Source organism: Protopterus annectens, chromosome 4.part0 (genome assembly GCF_019279795.1).
Source record: "Protopterus annectens isolate FY-2018-M chromosome 4.part0, PAN1.0, whole genome shotgun sequence".
NCBI lineage: Eukaryota > Metazoa > Chordata > Ceratodontiformes > Protopteridae > Protopterus > Protopterus annectens.
This window is the reverse complement of record NC_056733.1, coordinates 754,275,127-754,291,477: the sequence shown is the minus strand read 5'-3', so window position 1 is coordinate 754,291,477 and position 16,351 is coordinate 754,275,127. Positions and strand designations below refer to the sequence as shown.

General features: G+C 41.4%; 1 protein-coding gene across 2 annotated transcripts in view; it reads left to right on the top strand.

The window, feature by feature from the left end:
• TRMT2A (tRNA methyltransferase 2 homolog A) overlaps positions 1–16,351 on the top strand; it is an 826,498-nt gene that overhangs the window by 172,134 nt on the left and 638,013 nt on the right. For both annotated transcript variants that reach the window (XM_044068710.1, XM_044068711.1), the window contains exon 2: positions 13,699–14,407. In XM_044068710.1, coding sequence (XP_043924645.1) covers positions 13,722–14,407 — 686 coding nt within the window. In that variant the 5' untranslated portion in view covers positions 13,699–13,721. The remainder of the gene's footprint in view (positions 1–13,698; positions 14,408–16,351) is intronic.

Below are 16,351 nucleotides of genomic sequence, written 5' to 3'. Positions count from 1 at the left end.
TTAGTTCCATACGGCACTTTGAGAGTGCAGGGGGCATGTTACAAATCTGTGAACACTGTAACACACCCCTAGCACTCATTCAGCATCTGTGTACACAACTCCCCCTCAGTAGCACACCTTCATTAATATGTAAACCGTGCTGCCAAGAGGGAGATGCAGACACTGACACCATTCACTCTGTGTAGGAATAACGTTATTCCTACATGGGAGTTTATTAAATCTGGAGCTATATTTAAACTACTTGTGACAAACTACTTTTAAGCTAGGGAAAAACTGTAACTGTTGTGTGCTGCTAAAGGTGAGTACACTTTTTTCCCCATATAGTTTGTAGCTAGTTTTTTAGGTTCATAGGTAGGTACTAAGCTATCGGCCCAAGGGCCTGCGTAAGCCTAGCCAACAAGGTTCCCTGGCTTACGCCACCCAAGAAAGTTATTTTCCTGTGCCACTGTCGAGCAGAGACACAGAAATGATCCCCGGGGTGTATTTCCTATTTTCCTATCCACTCATTAAGATTTTTCTTGAAGAGTGCTAATGAAGAACTTTGCTTGACATAGATGGGTAGCCTGTTCCAGAGTATGGGAAGTCTCTGGGACAGGAATCTATCCCTCCAGCATGTCCTGTTTATTGTGGTGACAAGGTTTAGTTCCCTAGAGTGTGTAGCTTGGAGGGATTGGGATTTCTTTAGGTGTAGCATGTCCAACAGCTCTGGGTTTGACATAGCTTTATATGTTAGGCAGAGATCACCACGAAGTAGGCGATATGCTACGGAGTAAAGCTGGAGTTTTTTGAGGAGGTCAGTGTAGGGCATTTGTTTGAGGCCAGTAATCCTCTTTGTGAGGTACTTCTGTGGCTTTTCCAGCTGCTGCAGATGTCTTGTGAGGTACATTCCAAAAGGGGCGTTGTACTCTATAATGGGTCTAATTAGTGTCGAGTAGAGGGGAACAATGACCTCTTTTTTTCCTGGATGAGTACCCTTTTATGATGTGTGCCATGTAGAAGGACTTCCTGACTACTGTGGCTATCAAAGGAGAGACTACTGTCCATCTGGGTCCCAAGGTCTCTTATCACGCATTCGGTGTTAAGTAGATTGCTGCCTATGTGGTAGTTCATGTATAGAGAGTTTTTACCAAAGGGGATGACTCTGCACTTTTTGGTGTTGAGCCTGAGGTCATGGCTCTGACACCAGTCATCTGTCTCAGCGAGGCCCTTCTGTAAGATGTCCACATCATTTGGGGACTTGACTCTGGCTCCTAGTTTGCAGTCATCTGCGAACTTAGTTAGCCAGAGGCCTTGTGTGTTAGCCTGTACTTCAGAGAAGTAGATACCAAACAGAAGAGGTCCCAGGACAGAACCGTGTGGTACTCCACTTGTTATTGCTTTGAGGTCAGATTTGGAGTCTGCAACTTTTACCGTGTGCGTTCTGTCAGTGAGCCAGTTGGAAACCCATCTTGTGATGTAGGGATTTATGCCTGGTTTAGTGAGTTTAGCTATAATTCCAGAATGGGGGATGGTGTCGAAAGCCTTGGCGAGGTCAAGATAGGCTGTGTGAACCACCTTACCCATATCTGCGGCTTTGGCGACTGCCTCAAAGAAGTCTATCAGGTTCAGGAGGCATGGTCTGACTTTCACAAACTCGAACTGGGTGGGATCCAGAGTTTGGAGGTTACCAATGTCTTTGTTTATGAGTTCCATGGCCTTGCAGACCAGGCTCATCAGGCTAATAGGTCTATAGTTCCCGGGATCGGTGGTGGCTCCCCCTTTGTGGAGTGGGATAACTGTTGCTATGCGCCATTCAGTGGGCACAAAGCCTGATGCGAGGCTATTATTGAACATGGTGCTTAAGTGGGGAGCCAGTTTGTTCTGAAGTTCGTGTAAAATGCAGCCTGGGATGTTGTCCAGTCCCATGGATGCTGTGTTTTTGGTTTTAGAGAGTGCAGCTTTTACCTGCGTAGTTGTGATTACAGGGACTCTGCATTGAGGGGGTGAGAGGGGGGGTAAAGTTAGCACTGAGGGGGTGGGAGGGGGTGAGAGGGGTGTAAAGTTAGCACTGAGGGGGGTGAGAGGGGGGGTAAAGTTAGCACTGAGGGGGGTGAGAGGGGGGGTAAAGTTAGCACTGAACCTATCTGCCAGGATGTTGGCAATATCAGTTGGTTCTGTAATTTTCTTGCCTTTGTGCTGTAACTCTGAGCATATCTGGGTGTTGCCATCAAGATTCTTGACATAGCTATAGAATGCTTTGTGGTTGTCCTTGGAAGTATTGGCGATTGGTGTTGCCATCAAGATTCTTGACATAGCTATAGAATGCTTTGTGGTTGTCCTTGGAAGTAGTGGCGATTTTGTTTTCGTAGCTAGCTTTTGGAGGATCTTATAAGGGATCTCATCTTCTTACTGAGGCTGACCAGGGAGCTCCTCCACTCATGGGATTTTACTCTTTTGCAGCAGCAGTTTCTTCCTTCTGTTGTACAGTTTGTTTATGGCAGGGGACCACCGGATTGGCTTCCTTTTTTTGGTGGATAGTGTCTTGGTTCTGTTTGGGATAGCACAATCCATGCACTCGTGTAAGTGCTTATAGAGTACATTTGTGTAGGATTCAGCAGTTGTAACTGTATTGTTCATCTGCATGGGTGTCATGAAGTTCACCACTTCTGTCTTAAGCATGAAGTTGGCTTTGGAGAAATTTTTTACTGTGATTTCCTTAATGTGGGTGGGGGTGGAGTGGGATGTGGATATCAAGGGTGATTAGCTTATGGTCGGATCGGACGAACGAGGAGTTGACTTCAGGTGTGGAACACCGGTCATTCATGTTGGTAATGACTAGGTCTAGGATATTGTTGCCCCTGGTGGGGGTGTGGATAAGTTGATCCAGGAAATTGGAGTTTATGAATTCCAGAAAGAGTTGAGCTAAGGAGTTGGTACACAAGTAGTTTTCCCAGTTAATGGTGGGGTAGTTGAAGTCGCCCATTATTAGGGTGTTTGGTTGAACCCTAATATTTTCCACTACATCAGGAAAAGAGGAGTGGAAATCCTGGGGCATGGTTGGGGATCTGTAGCAAGCTACAATTTGGATTGCAGTTTTGCCCAGAGTTAGTTGCACTTGGATAACCTCGGATGCATTATGCTCAGCAACTAGCCTGGAGGTGTGGATATCCTTAATGAATATGGGCACACCTCCGCCTTTGGTGTTTCAGTCCAGATTACATGGCCGAAAAGTGTGGTATGAGTTGTAGCCTGGTAGTGCAGCGGTGCTCTCTGGAGCCTTGAACCAGGTCTCTGTCACTGGACAGATATCGATGTTCTCCATTTTAAGAAGTGCCTCGAGTGAGTGCATTTTGAGATTTAGACTTCTAGCATTGAGTAGCATTACCCTCCGTGTTTCCTTGCCTGTTCCTGTTATGGTGGTGAGTTTATTTGAACCTAGCCTAAGAAAGGCACTATAGGGGCAGCAAGAGCCTTAGCCAGTATCTGGAATCCCAGGGGTGACAGGTGCAGGCCGTCTCTGGCAAAGAATTGTGGTCTGTCAACCATGTCATCCCAAGCAAACAGATACTGGATCCCCTTAGAATGACACCAGAAACTTAGCTGGCAAAGAATTGTGGTCTGTCAACCATGTCATCCCAAGCAAACAGATACTGGATCCCCTTAGAATGACACCAGAAACTTAGCCAGTTGTTGAAGTCGATCATTTTGCCCTTGTACTGTGGTATCATTCTGGGCGATGGCAGAATGCTACTCTGGGCTAGGGTCATACCTGCCTGGGCTACAAGATCGGAGAGCTCTTCCATGTCTCTCTTCATGTAGTCCAGGGAGGTACGTCTCAGGTCATTCACACCAGCATGGACAATGACAGAGTCATATTTGTACTTGTGGAGTGACGTGAGTGTATGGGTTATGTGGTGGATCCTGGTACCTGACAGGCAGCTGACAGTAACCTTCTCCTTGTTTAGCCTGGTGAGTGGGACATCAGTGTGCCTGACTATAGAGTCACCTATGACTAGTGTGTTGGGTACATTGTTTTGCCTTATTGGCTGTGGTTGAGTGGCACACTGAGTCTGTGGGCTATGTGTCATTTGGGTTGTGTTAGGGGATGGAGGTTGCTTGCGTTTGTGCTTTGGAGGTCTCTGTTGCTTAGACAGATTATTATTGAGAGCCTCCTGTGGATTTTGGTGGTATAGATTTAGTGAGACTATGTGATGAGTGTGGTGTGGTGCAAATGTTTACCTTCTCCTCATGACTGTCCAGTCTTGGTTGTAGAGAGCTTTTCCTCCAGTTTGAATTTTTGTGGATTTTTTTCTGGAGAAACTGGGAAAGTGTTTTTAAAGTGTCTTTATATTTTATTTATTTATTTATTGTATATTGGGGGGAGTGCTATTACTAGCCCCAAAAAGAAAGATAGCTAAGCAGCCTTTGTGCTCACAGCAGGCTGGTAATTTGCAACAGCCACAGGTCGTTGACTTTGCAGTGGCCAAAGCTGGTTCCTCGGACCACTCATCTTTTGTTTTTTGATCCCGCTGGTGTTCATACAGCCACCATGGACTTGGGGCGTTAGCTGGTGGTTGGCCATCTCCTCTGCAACTGGTGGTTGGCCATCTCCACTGCAACTGTTGGGGTCCCCTCAATGGGCAGTGGAGATCCATTTTTGTCAGACATGGGAGAAGGGGTAGGCAGTGTTCCCCCTTTGGCCAGAATATGTTGTCTGTCCTTGGGGAAGCTGTTTCTGGCAATGCTGGGTCTAATTGCCCTCTTTTTGACCAAAAGAAAAGTAGACGAAACTAATTTCTCACGTCAGTTTCTGTGCAGAGGAATAATTTATTAGGTTTGGCTCGGGGTCTTGTGGAGCCTGTTGGCCTTCTTTGCAGGGTGATCTCTGGTGAAAGAAAAAGGGGGATTACTTTTCCCTGAAGAAGTTCATGAATTGGAATCTGTAGGGGGAATGTACAATCTTCTCCAGTTTCTGTTTCGGATTCTGAGGAGAGTGTAGTATGTGAAAGTCCCTCTGAGGGATTCTCTTTCTCTGAGACTATTTCCAGATTGAGCCGTTGTGTTCTGTGGGAGAACACTGAGGTTTCTCAGCCCCTTAGAAAATATGATAACTTGCTGTACCTAGAATTTCCTGAACCCTCATCCATCCCCCAGTGCTTGTCAGTGTTTGATTACTTTGTCATCGCCTGAAGCTTCTCTGATAGCCAAACTGCTGACCCTAAGAAAGCAGAATGTACAAAGTTCAAATATTTGAAATTATAATGCACTATATAGCTGTAGTTAATATAGCTGCTGCCAAGCATTTGAATTCTTCTGATACCAATGGTAAAGTGTTTTTTACCCTCGGGTTTATCCTGACTGTGAAAGTTAGGGGAATGTTTTTTATCCTCATTAAGATTGAAAGTGAGACCAATGTGTTGACTGCAGTTTTTTCTGGTAAGAAAAAATCTGAGTTGTCTAATTTCTTCTTAGGTCACTACTTATTTGTTTGAAGTGCATTTATTATGACTCTGTAGATACTACTACAGTAGTTGATACTGGTATTATTTTGAAGAGATTTGCCTGGCTGCGTTCTCAGAACTTCCCAGAAGATGTCAAAAATGAGTTTAGGAAACTCCATTTATAGTTATTTGACACCCTGCTGTAGTGGTTCTCAGTGAGAGGTGTGTGATGATTAAGGGGATCTCTCCAAATTTTCAGCCCCACTTCTCTAAATTCTTAAAGGTACTTTATGCTCCTTTGTCCCGTTTGGCAAAAAAGGCAAAGCAGAATTCTGGTAAGGAGACATTTGAAAAGCAGTGGCAGAGTAAGCAGGAACCTCCCAGAAAAAAGGACCGTTAATCAAGGTAGAGTGACTGTATAGGGGACCTTGTTCCACCCAGAGCTGGATAATGGTCAAATGGGACCCTAAGCAGGGGAATGGATCACCCCCACCCCACTCTGCAGCAGTTATGGTGTCCCATTACTTGTCTGTCTCCTCCAATTACTGTACACACTGCTCAAATTGTCAGTCTGCATACTGTTTTATTTACTTTAGAAATTAAGGCAGAGGTAGGGATTTATTAACATTTGTTGGCCGGGAAAATCTGACTGGACACGGGTCCTTTTTCAGCGGAGGCCCGGGGAGAAAAGCTCCACAATAAGAGCAACAATTAAAAACAACAATTACAAGTTGCAAGAAGTATAGGTAGATTTTGTTTAACAATAGTAATAAACAGTTATAGTTCAAAATGAAATTTAAGTATTTAGTTAAATGGTACAACACTTATATCATTGGTTCCATAAAGACTAGCAAGTATTTTAATTGTATCTTACAAATTCTTGATACTATATTGGTTTAACTATCTCATAACAATTAAGGAAACTATTACTTAGTATCACATTTCTTTTTGTTCTTCAGTTAAGTGTTTACTTATAGATTATATACCAGCCTATGAACACTGTTACAGATTCAGAATTCAGTGCAACTCCAAAATCCTTACCTATGCCTCCATATTTAGATAAACATTAGGAGAAGACCATCTAAGCCTTTCACATTTTAAAGTATTCATATAGTATACTATTCAAGCCCATGCGATGGTGGTGCTGCAGTAGCGTTGTCGCCTCACAGTAAGACGTCCTGTTCGATTCTCAGAGCTTCTGTGTGGAAACATGCGTGAATGGCCATACCTTCGTTGAAGGTTGTGCGTCAGGGCCGGCAAATCAGCACGTAAAAATCTACTGCCAATCATTAGCGGACCGGAGTTCCGCTGTGGTGACCCCTAACCGAGAAAAGCCAGAAGACGCAACAACATATAGTATACTATTCAGATTCAGTAAAATATAATTTCCCCAGAAGTAAATACCATGTTTTGCTTGGGAATAATTGTTTCAAAACTTGAATTATAGTCGCCAGAGCATGACCTTGATTTGGTTAAACATCAAGAGTTCAGTCATGCCGTGTTCCAAATGCCGATCATATTAGTTCTGTGTTCTGTACTGTATAAATAGGTGCAGCAGTTAAACCAAACTAGCAAAACAAATTAACAATTTCAGTCTACCTGATATGTCAGATGTTTCATGATCATTGTTTTTGAAAAGATATAATTAATCTGGTTTTATTCCTTTTAATAACTGATTTGATTTATTAGAAAATAATTGTACCACCTCAAAGTTGTCATTCAGTCCTTTAATGGTTGATAGGTATGACTACCCCAATTAAGGTGACATTTTTTTCCAAGGGGAATTAGGCTCCATAGACTTGATCTAAACCAACAGTGGATTAGTATGAAAATAAAACATAGTATTAAATAGAAAATCCCATTATTAATACTTATCTGAACATATCTGTGTATAAACACTGTTAATCACCGTAAATTTGATTGATTGTGGATATAATCAATATACCTATACTGCAGTATGTATACCATGACTGGACATCAAATTTTGCAAATTTTTATTTTATAACACAAATGCAGATTTATAATCGGCAAACCATGCATTCAACTTTGTTTTTCTAGTTTTGCTATATTTTTAAATATTTGATTCATAATGAAAAGCAGTGTTTGTCTGTCATCTACTTTAGAAAGCCAGCTAAAATGACGACAGATTAATTTCCAAAACTGACAGCTCCCTCAGAGTAAAAAAATAAAAAACATTAAGAGACCAATTCAGAAGTAGTAGCAGAAGAACAGCTAGCAGTAAAAACAATAAAAGGGCTCTAGGCTATGAATAAAGAACAATTTATTAGCGCTTTCGTGTAGTACAGTCACCAAACTTCTTCAGATAACCTCCATACAAAAATGTAACTGAATATATAGTATAAAAATACATGGCATCACAAGTACAACCAATGAAATTGTTAGCAGCTGATTTAAAAAAAAAAAATTTAAAGTACATATATATGTATATAAACATTTACTACACCAAATTTAAAAATATCAGAATCTAATACATATCAAGAACAAATATGAAAATAAATTAATGCATAAACAAACTCGTATTATCTATCATATGCCTTCATTTTAAAAAAACTGTTGATAGAAATAATCTGGTTTAATCCTGAGGGACTACTGGCATTTAAATGAATTTGCCACCAGGTTTCTTTATTTTCTAATAATAATTTCCATGGTCCCCCTCGTGGATCTTTTTCAACCTGGTAGACAACTGAAAATTTGAAATTGTTATGTGTGGGATGTGTGCAGGTATGTTTAAATAACGCATTTGTATCCTTATTGTGGGATGCATCATACATATGCTCATATATTCTTTGGGATTGCCAACATAAAATGATGGACATTTTGTACAACAGGCGATATACACTACCCCTTGAGTGTAACAACTGTATCTACCCTGAATTGAGATATGTTTATTGCCCATTTTCAAATAAGACCCACTGAATACATATCCACACAGATTCAGAAGTACCATTGAGCTGTATGATATTGGAAGTAATCAGTCACCTCCTTTATACAAAGGGACCCCTGTCCTTCCTTCCTAAACCAGAGGATAACTTTTAGAATATATTGCATAACTAAGCCAGGGCTACAAACCCAGAGCCAGTATAACAGTACATATCCTGTACAGTATAACAGTACATATCCTGTACAGATCAAAAGGCATTTTGTCTGGTCCTGGGCATTTTTCTTATGTTTATAGCCTTAACAACCATAATGATTTTGGTGGGTTTTTTTCTTAAATTTAAGCCTTAATGACGTTATATATTTTCTGTTAAATAGTCAACATTTGCATAATCTGGAATGACATAGGTATTACACATTTCCTATGAGCTCACTCCATTATACTACTTGGCATAATATTGCATTCATACATTGCTTTAATTGTTGTAATCATCAAAGGTATTATGATTTCTAAATACCTCTTCACCACACTCCAAATACCCCTTGACTTACCTTTTCCCAAACCTTCAGGCATCTCTTCCCATGTCCTATTATAATCCATACCTTTGCATATTAACCTGAATGGTTTTTTTTGCCTTCATCTTTATATGTGATCTGTCAATCAGCTACAGCATTTTATTGTGACTGTATAACGACACATTCCTTTTTTTTTTTTTTTTACCAATACCAAATTTTTAATTTTCAAACTTGGAAATATCCTTTTGTTGATCAGGTTAGTCCCACTAGGCCAGTAGGTTTTTTTCAGGGGTTATCTTTTATTTGTACTGCTAGGGGAAATTTGGACAGGGCATTGGGGAACTTCCCAGACACTTTCTTTGTTAGCTCAGGTGGATGTAAAACTCTCTCAGCACCTACCATTAACACAGACAAATGGGGCGTATGTCATCTCATCCAATGGATAATGCAAGCAGGAGTGTAGACAATCTCAGCAGGACCAAGGCAGAAAATTCTAGCTGTCTTGGCCCTGCTCAGATTCTGACTGCCTTGGCCCTGCTCAGGTTGTGTGTGTGGCAGACAGTCTGAGCAGGACCAAAGCAGTCTCTCTCCAATGGAAACTGAATAAAAGGGGCTTCCTGGTTTTGAGCCATCTGTCTGACGTTCCTTAGGCAGACCTTTTTGCCACCTCTCTGAACAATCAACTGACAAATTTCTGTTCCAGAACTCCATGCAAGTAGGCCTGGAAGGCTTTTTGTTGGACAGTAATGGTATGCTTTTCCACTGTTTGTTTGTTTTTTCCAGGGTACTTCTGATAGACTCAAAGATCATCGTGTTGACTCCCTTTTGGAATCGGGCAGCAGTGGTGCTCCCTCCTTTTGGAATCGGGCAGCAGTGGTGCTCCCTCCTTTTGGAATCGGGCAGCAGTGGTGCTCCCTCCTTTTGGAATTGGGCAGCAGTGGTGCTCCCTCCTTTTGGAATTGGGCAGCAGTGGTGCTCCCTCCTTTTGGAATTGGGCAGGGGAAATTACCACAAGCTTCCTCACAGAATGGATTTACTTGTACAAGATCAAGGGTGTTTGATCAATCTCAACCTCCAGCAACTTCATATGTCTGCCTGGATGATAGGGTCTTGATGCTGTGCAGTGGGTACAAATGGAGGAAAGCGAACCTGCTGCTAGAAAACCTTTTCAATTTGCTAATATAATTTTCTGATTGGTGCAAAAAAGAGGCACTCATTCTGGGCTAGTGTATCTCTGGCTTTATGGTATTGTGTGTTACTAGCCTATAACTTATCTTGTTGCTCTAAAAAGGTTTATCTGTTTGCCATTTCAGCATGTCTGTCCATGGATGTCCCTGCCCCCTTCAATGCAATGTTAAGTGAAAATGTATTTGAAAGGAGTGCTGTACAAGAAGCCTCCCAGAAAATAGGTGGTTCCGCCTTGTGATATTAATTTTGTGATAGAGAAGCTAATACTTGCTCCATTTAAATCTGCTCATCTGGCTCACACAAGGTTCTTAACATGGAAAAAGTTTTTGCTGATTGCTCTCTGCAAGAATGGTGTCTGAGTTACCTACTGTTATGGTGGGTCAACCTTATCTCATCTTTCACAGATATTTTTTTAAGAATGAATCCTTAATCCTTTTTCCTACACACCCAAAAACATTATCCCTACCTACCGTAATACCAACCCCAGTAACAACACTAGCCCCAAACAAATCCGTAAGCAAAAACACCCAAAGTGCATACTCCATCTCTCCATCTCACCTTTATCTGGTGACATTCACCCCCACCAAACCTCTAACAATAACCCCATACCTCCTAATCAAGCCATCCCCCACAAAATTCTTCTACTTGGTAACAACAAATACCCGAAGCCTTCATAACAAAATTCCCAACTTCCATTAATGGCTCTTCACAACCAACATGACATCATTGCCTTAATATAGGGCGTAAGCCAGGTCTCATTTATGGATTCTGGAATTCTACCCCCTGGTTATCAAATAATCAGATCTGATAGACCCAATAGAAAAGATGGTGGAGTTGCAATAATGTCTGCTAATTCCCTCACTATATAATACCATACTCCAACCACATTCCCGAGTTCTCCAATGCTGAAATAATCATTACCTTTGTAAACATAAATGGCAAAAACCTCTGGCTCATCGCCCTCTACATCCCACTAGGAAATATTCCAATTATTGAAGAAGTTCTCTGTTGGATCTCCTCCAACATAAACAGTGAAGAGGATGTAGACTTAACCTCTGACCCCGCTACCAACAGCTTAAATCTATTCAGCTTCATACAGCTAATCTCCCCAACAAGACCATCCAAAGACCACGTATCTGGGTCCATTCTGGACTGGATACTTGCACACACCCCAACAAAAAATATTAGAAGCAGACGCCCTAAGCGACCATCTCCCTTCATACATCTGCCGGTCTTCAAACCCCCTACAACTCCAACACCACTATAAAGAAACTCGCAACCTAACGACCTTTAACCCTGTTCTCCGAAACCCTCAAAACTGGAACATACTAAAAACACTCCTAGTAGACAATGCTGTTAACTATTTCAACAATTCCATTATCAACACACTAAACCAACAAGCAACAATTCGTATAAAGAGAATAAAAAGCAGTCCTGCTCCTTGGCTGACAAAACCCACCAAGGATCTCGTGCACCTCAGAGACAAAACCCTGAAGTCCTACAAATAAACAAAAATAAAGACTCCCTCATGCTCTTTAAACAGCTCCGCAACCAAGTAAAGAAACTAGTCCATAAGGATAAAAGAACATATTGCACAACTTCAGTCCAGCCACAATCTAAACCCCCCAAATTCTGGAATTCCATCTCTTCCCTCCTTAACCCAGCCACCAAAGAAAATCCATGCCCACATCCTGACATTTCTCCCCTAGAAATAACATCTCTTTTTAACTTTTTCCTTCATAAACTGCATAGTTGATATCCCTGCCACCTTTCCTAATACTAGTAAAACTAATAACACGCCTTCCCCCAACTCGCAAATCCCCTCTAACTTCTGTAACTTTGCTGTTTTCAGACTTTGGGTTTTACGTGTCGACGAAAGAGCATTCACTCTTGTCTCTTTGCTTTTTTAATATAGACCCCTCACAAACTCCTCTTTCAACCCTCTGACTCTCCATCCCTTTGTTCCATCTTTACCTTTTACATTCCCAGTAGGCCCCTTGGATCAGAGAACACAAATTTACTCCTCGTGTACAAGCCTAAGCGTTCACCTGGGCAACTTATCTTCTCTGTCTCCCTCTCCAAAAAGTGAAATGCTCTCCCACTATCTATAACCCTGCCACTTTTAAATCTTCTCTACACTCTTAACCTCTCCTCTACCTGGGAGTGCCCTTGCTCCCAATCCTCTGTTAACTCCCCCCCCCCCCCCCAATGAAACTTCTCCTTTTTTATGACAATAAATTCAATGACAAGGCTTACCATTGGCTAATATCTTATTTTTGAATCCCAATGTGTATAATGTCTAGGTATGTTAAACATTTCTGTACGTGTTTATATTGCGATTATAACTTTTTTATTTGAATTGTTTAACTCTTCTGAATATTACAATATTTCTGTGATGTGCAATCTTTCTATTACTGTGGAGCTTTTCTCCCCGGGCATCCACTGAAAATGGGCTTAATATAGCCCAGTGGACTACCCCGGTTAACAAACTGCAAATAAATTAAGTAGATTATGTCTAAAGTGTTACCTGAGTTTACTTTAAGCAAAGCTGTCCACCTCCCTGTTTTCTTTCCTGGACCTCGAAATGAGGGAGAACAGATAATTCATACTTTGAATGTCCACAGACAGATCTGGTATTATTTGGACAGAACAAAATCTTTCAGAACTTCTGATCTGTTATTGTTCATTTCTTGTGAAGGTAAGAAGGGGCAACCTTTGTCAAAGCATATTATTTCCAAATGGTTGTTTCAGGCTATTACTTTTTGTTCCCACCGCAACAAAACTATTCAGGCACAGTCTGAGCTCATTCTTCCATGATCTTGGCTTCAGCTATTTCTTTTTGGAGAGGGTTGCACTTCTGGAAGCAACATCTTGGTGTACTGTGCATACTTTTACAAAGCACTAAGCTACATTCCTTTTCTAGATCAAAGACCGGCTTTGCTAGGGCCGTTTTCCCAGGGATCCTGGACCCTGTATCATAGTTTACAATAACTGGGTGGTGGAAGGGAATCTATCCGTGTAGCTTGGGCTACTGCAGCAGTGTTCAATATGAAGAGCATAGTACAGTTGTGTAAGCAATCATACCATAACAGTAGATGTTCAAATGATCATTACTGCAGAGCCACTCCCTTCCTTCATCCCCCTTGTGTGTTTTTAATGCCAGGATGTGGACATGTATTTATTTACATGTCCTCTGAGGGTTTAGCCTCTCTCTCTGTTGACGTGAAAGCTGTGAAGGGCATGGTGCCCAAACCTGTCATGAGTTAACTCAAGTTGACTAAATGGTTTGGGCTCGTGGAGCATACACTAAAACTTTGGAAGTTGACCTGTTGTCATATCCTAGAAAAGACATGACCCGTATAGTTTAAGCTACTACAGCAGTGATCATTAGAATGTCTACTGTTAATTTACACTAACACTAGAAATATTTCTGTAGGAACAATCCTAGGCAAGCGATCACAGGGACCATGAGAGTCTTAGCCATATAAACCTTTGAGTAGAAACCCTTAGAAGTTCTTGACGCCCTTTATGATTATTCAGACAACAATAAAGAAAGCAAACTGACTTCAGTCCTGAACTGTATAGCATACACTGTGTGTTTTTGTTATTGTAAAGTTGATAAATGTATTTTATCCTGCACTTCCTGTAATTATTTTTCACTTTTATCTGTTTTCAGTACTACCTTGCAGTTTCTTAAGAATGGATGCCAACGTGACCAAGAGTGATGATGCTCCAGAAGAAGCTGGGCCTACAGTTCCACTGGATGAGACTGAGATAGTACCTTATGAAGAAAACAAAGCTTTACTTGAGGAGGATGTGATGGGTGATCCTTCTGTAGAGGACTTGACAAAGGACAAGGCAGGTGGTGCTGCTGTCACTAACGAGACTGGCAAGGCAGGTCAGAGTGATGGTGTATACCGGTACATTAAAGGTGACATGTTTACATCCGAGATCTATAAAGTTGAGATTCAGAATCTACCAAAATACATAGGGTTTAATGATGTTAAGAAGTTCCTTACTAAGTATGGTGTGAATCCCCATAAGATAAAACTATTTGGGAAGCAAACCTTTGCATTTGTGACTTTTAAAAGTGAGGAAGAGCGTGATAAAGCCATGAAGATAATTCACGGTGTAATGTGGAAAAATCGCAGCTTGAGTGTCAGACTTGCAAAACCTAAAGCAGACCCAATTTTAAAGAAGCGCAAAATGGAGGAGGGCAGTGCAGAGCAAGTTGAATCCAAGCGTCCAGCCCAGACAGAGGGTTGTGAAGAGTCCTTCAGCAAACAGATAGCTGATATTGTAACCCCTCTGTGGAACATTCCTTATGAAGACCAGCTAAAGAAGAAGGAGCAGGAAGTGTTGCAGGTGTTGCAGAAACTGACAAAGTATGTCTGTTTTATTTATTTACCCTTTTGCATTTCTAATTTTGAATGCTTCCAAAACAAATGTGCATTTTTGCATCCGTTCTGTGTGTGCTAGCAGATAAAAAAAGCCACACTGATGAAATGTAAGATTTGTAACTTGGCTGAGTTTTTCATTATCCTACTTTCTCTTGCTGTTTCACTTTGCATAGCACAATCTGGTCTACTCTCTGCTAGTTTGTCCTATATATTTTAATGGCTCCCATGTGACTTCCATATGAGAACTTTTTTGTTTCTTTTCTAAAACTTGCTGGCTGTGGAATTATAGATGTTTTTCTAAGATATTAGTCTTCCTTCTTTTCTTCCCACTTTGAGGTTATATTTGTGGCACAAGTACTCTGAATGACTGACACTTTTATATTGTTGGTTTCTCCAAGGATGGACTTGTTCTTTTGTGAAAAGTTATTGCAGTGATCCGAAGACACCCTTTTGGGAAGAAAGCAGCTCAGGCTATATAGAATGTGTTTTGTACTACCATAGTTTTAGAACCAGGGCCTAGGGTCCATGTGGGTGAATTTGAGTCCAATAAAGTGTTCCAGCTGCACAGTGGCACAGAGGTAGGGTGTCTTGTGTCCCCAGCTACGCAAATTTGGGAGAGGATTCTGGCTGCTGGTTTGGTTATCCCAGGCAGGGACAGGTTGAATAGGGTTGCCACCTTTTCAAATGCCCAAAGTGCAACATTTTGTCGAAACATGAGATTTTGCAGAACAAAGCATATCCACAGCCAAAGCTAAGGACAGAACTTTACCCTTTTGCCAAAGTAAGTTTATTCTTGTACCATGTAAGATTGCTTATGCTATTTCATATGACATTTAGGTGTTTCAGATATAACTGTTTTATGTAACTATTAAAGAACACTTAGGAAATATTTTTTGTCTGAAAATCTCGGGACATTTGCCATTTTTTTCCACAGGGTACAACTGCCCAAAGGACAGGTGGTAATCCAAAGGATGAAGTAGCAAACTGCCAACTTTCCTATTCTGGGAAAAGGGCTTTGAGTAGCCTAATGTCTGTGCACCTTCTGATGGTGACAGGAGGTCTTGCAGGCCTTTAAATTACAGGAGTCAGCAATGATGTAATTGCTTTAATCTTGACATGTTAGGTAGTCCAATCTCGCCTTCATTTTTACATATGGGTTCTGAGCCGAGCCTCTGCTCCGACGCGGCCGATTTACAAGTTGGAAGACTTCTGGTTGGCTCGTGGCTAAGCAGGTATCCCATGGTGCACCAGTGCAATCCCCAGATCTCATTTGCCACTTCGAGTTCGGATGTGCTTTTCTTGGCTCTGGCTAAGTCCTTTTCATATTCTTTACATTCATAGTGGATATTGCATATTTAGTGTTATTTAGTGTTAACTTATAGGCTTTTGCCCAAGTTGTCCTTGTGGACATGACTGTAGTAGTATTAGTATCCTGTGTGCCAGTTAGGCGCCATTGCACTTTTGACCTAGGTAGAGCGTTCGTTTTGGCGTTTTTTTTTTTCTGCTCTTAATCAACAGGGGCTCCTGTTGATTTATTTGTACCGCTCAGACCCTTTTGGTCTCTGACTGTTAACTTGTTGTCTTTGGCAGGGATCCACTAAGGTGATATTTATAGGATTGCTGTTGCTAGTTTCTGCCTTTTAGTAGGTTACAGAAAAGTTTGTATTTTTGACATCACAAAAATTTTTTCCTGTGTGACTGAACCTCTGTGTTGTCTGTGTTAAATACTTGGTCTGTTTAAGTTAGAAGACCTAGTTTCTGTTACACCGGCCTAGGCCCGTTTAACTTAGAGGACCTAGTCCTCATGGGCTAGGCCCGTTTTAGTTGGAGAACCTAGTCCTCATTTATTCTCTCTCTTTCTGTCTCCCCTGGTTTTGCGTGTGTGTCTGCAATGTCTAAGGATAGCAAGGAGCATAAACCCTATGGGTT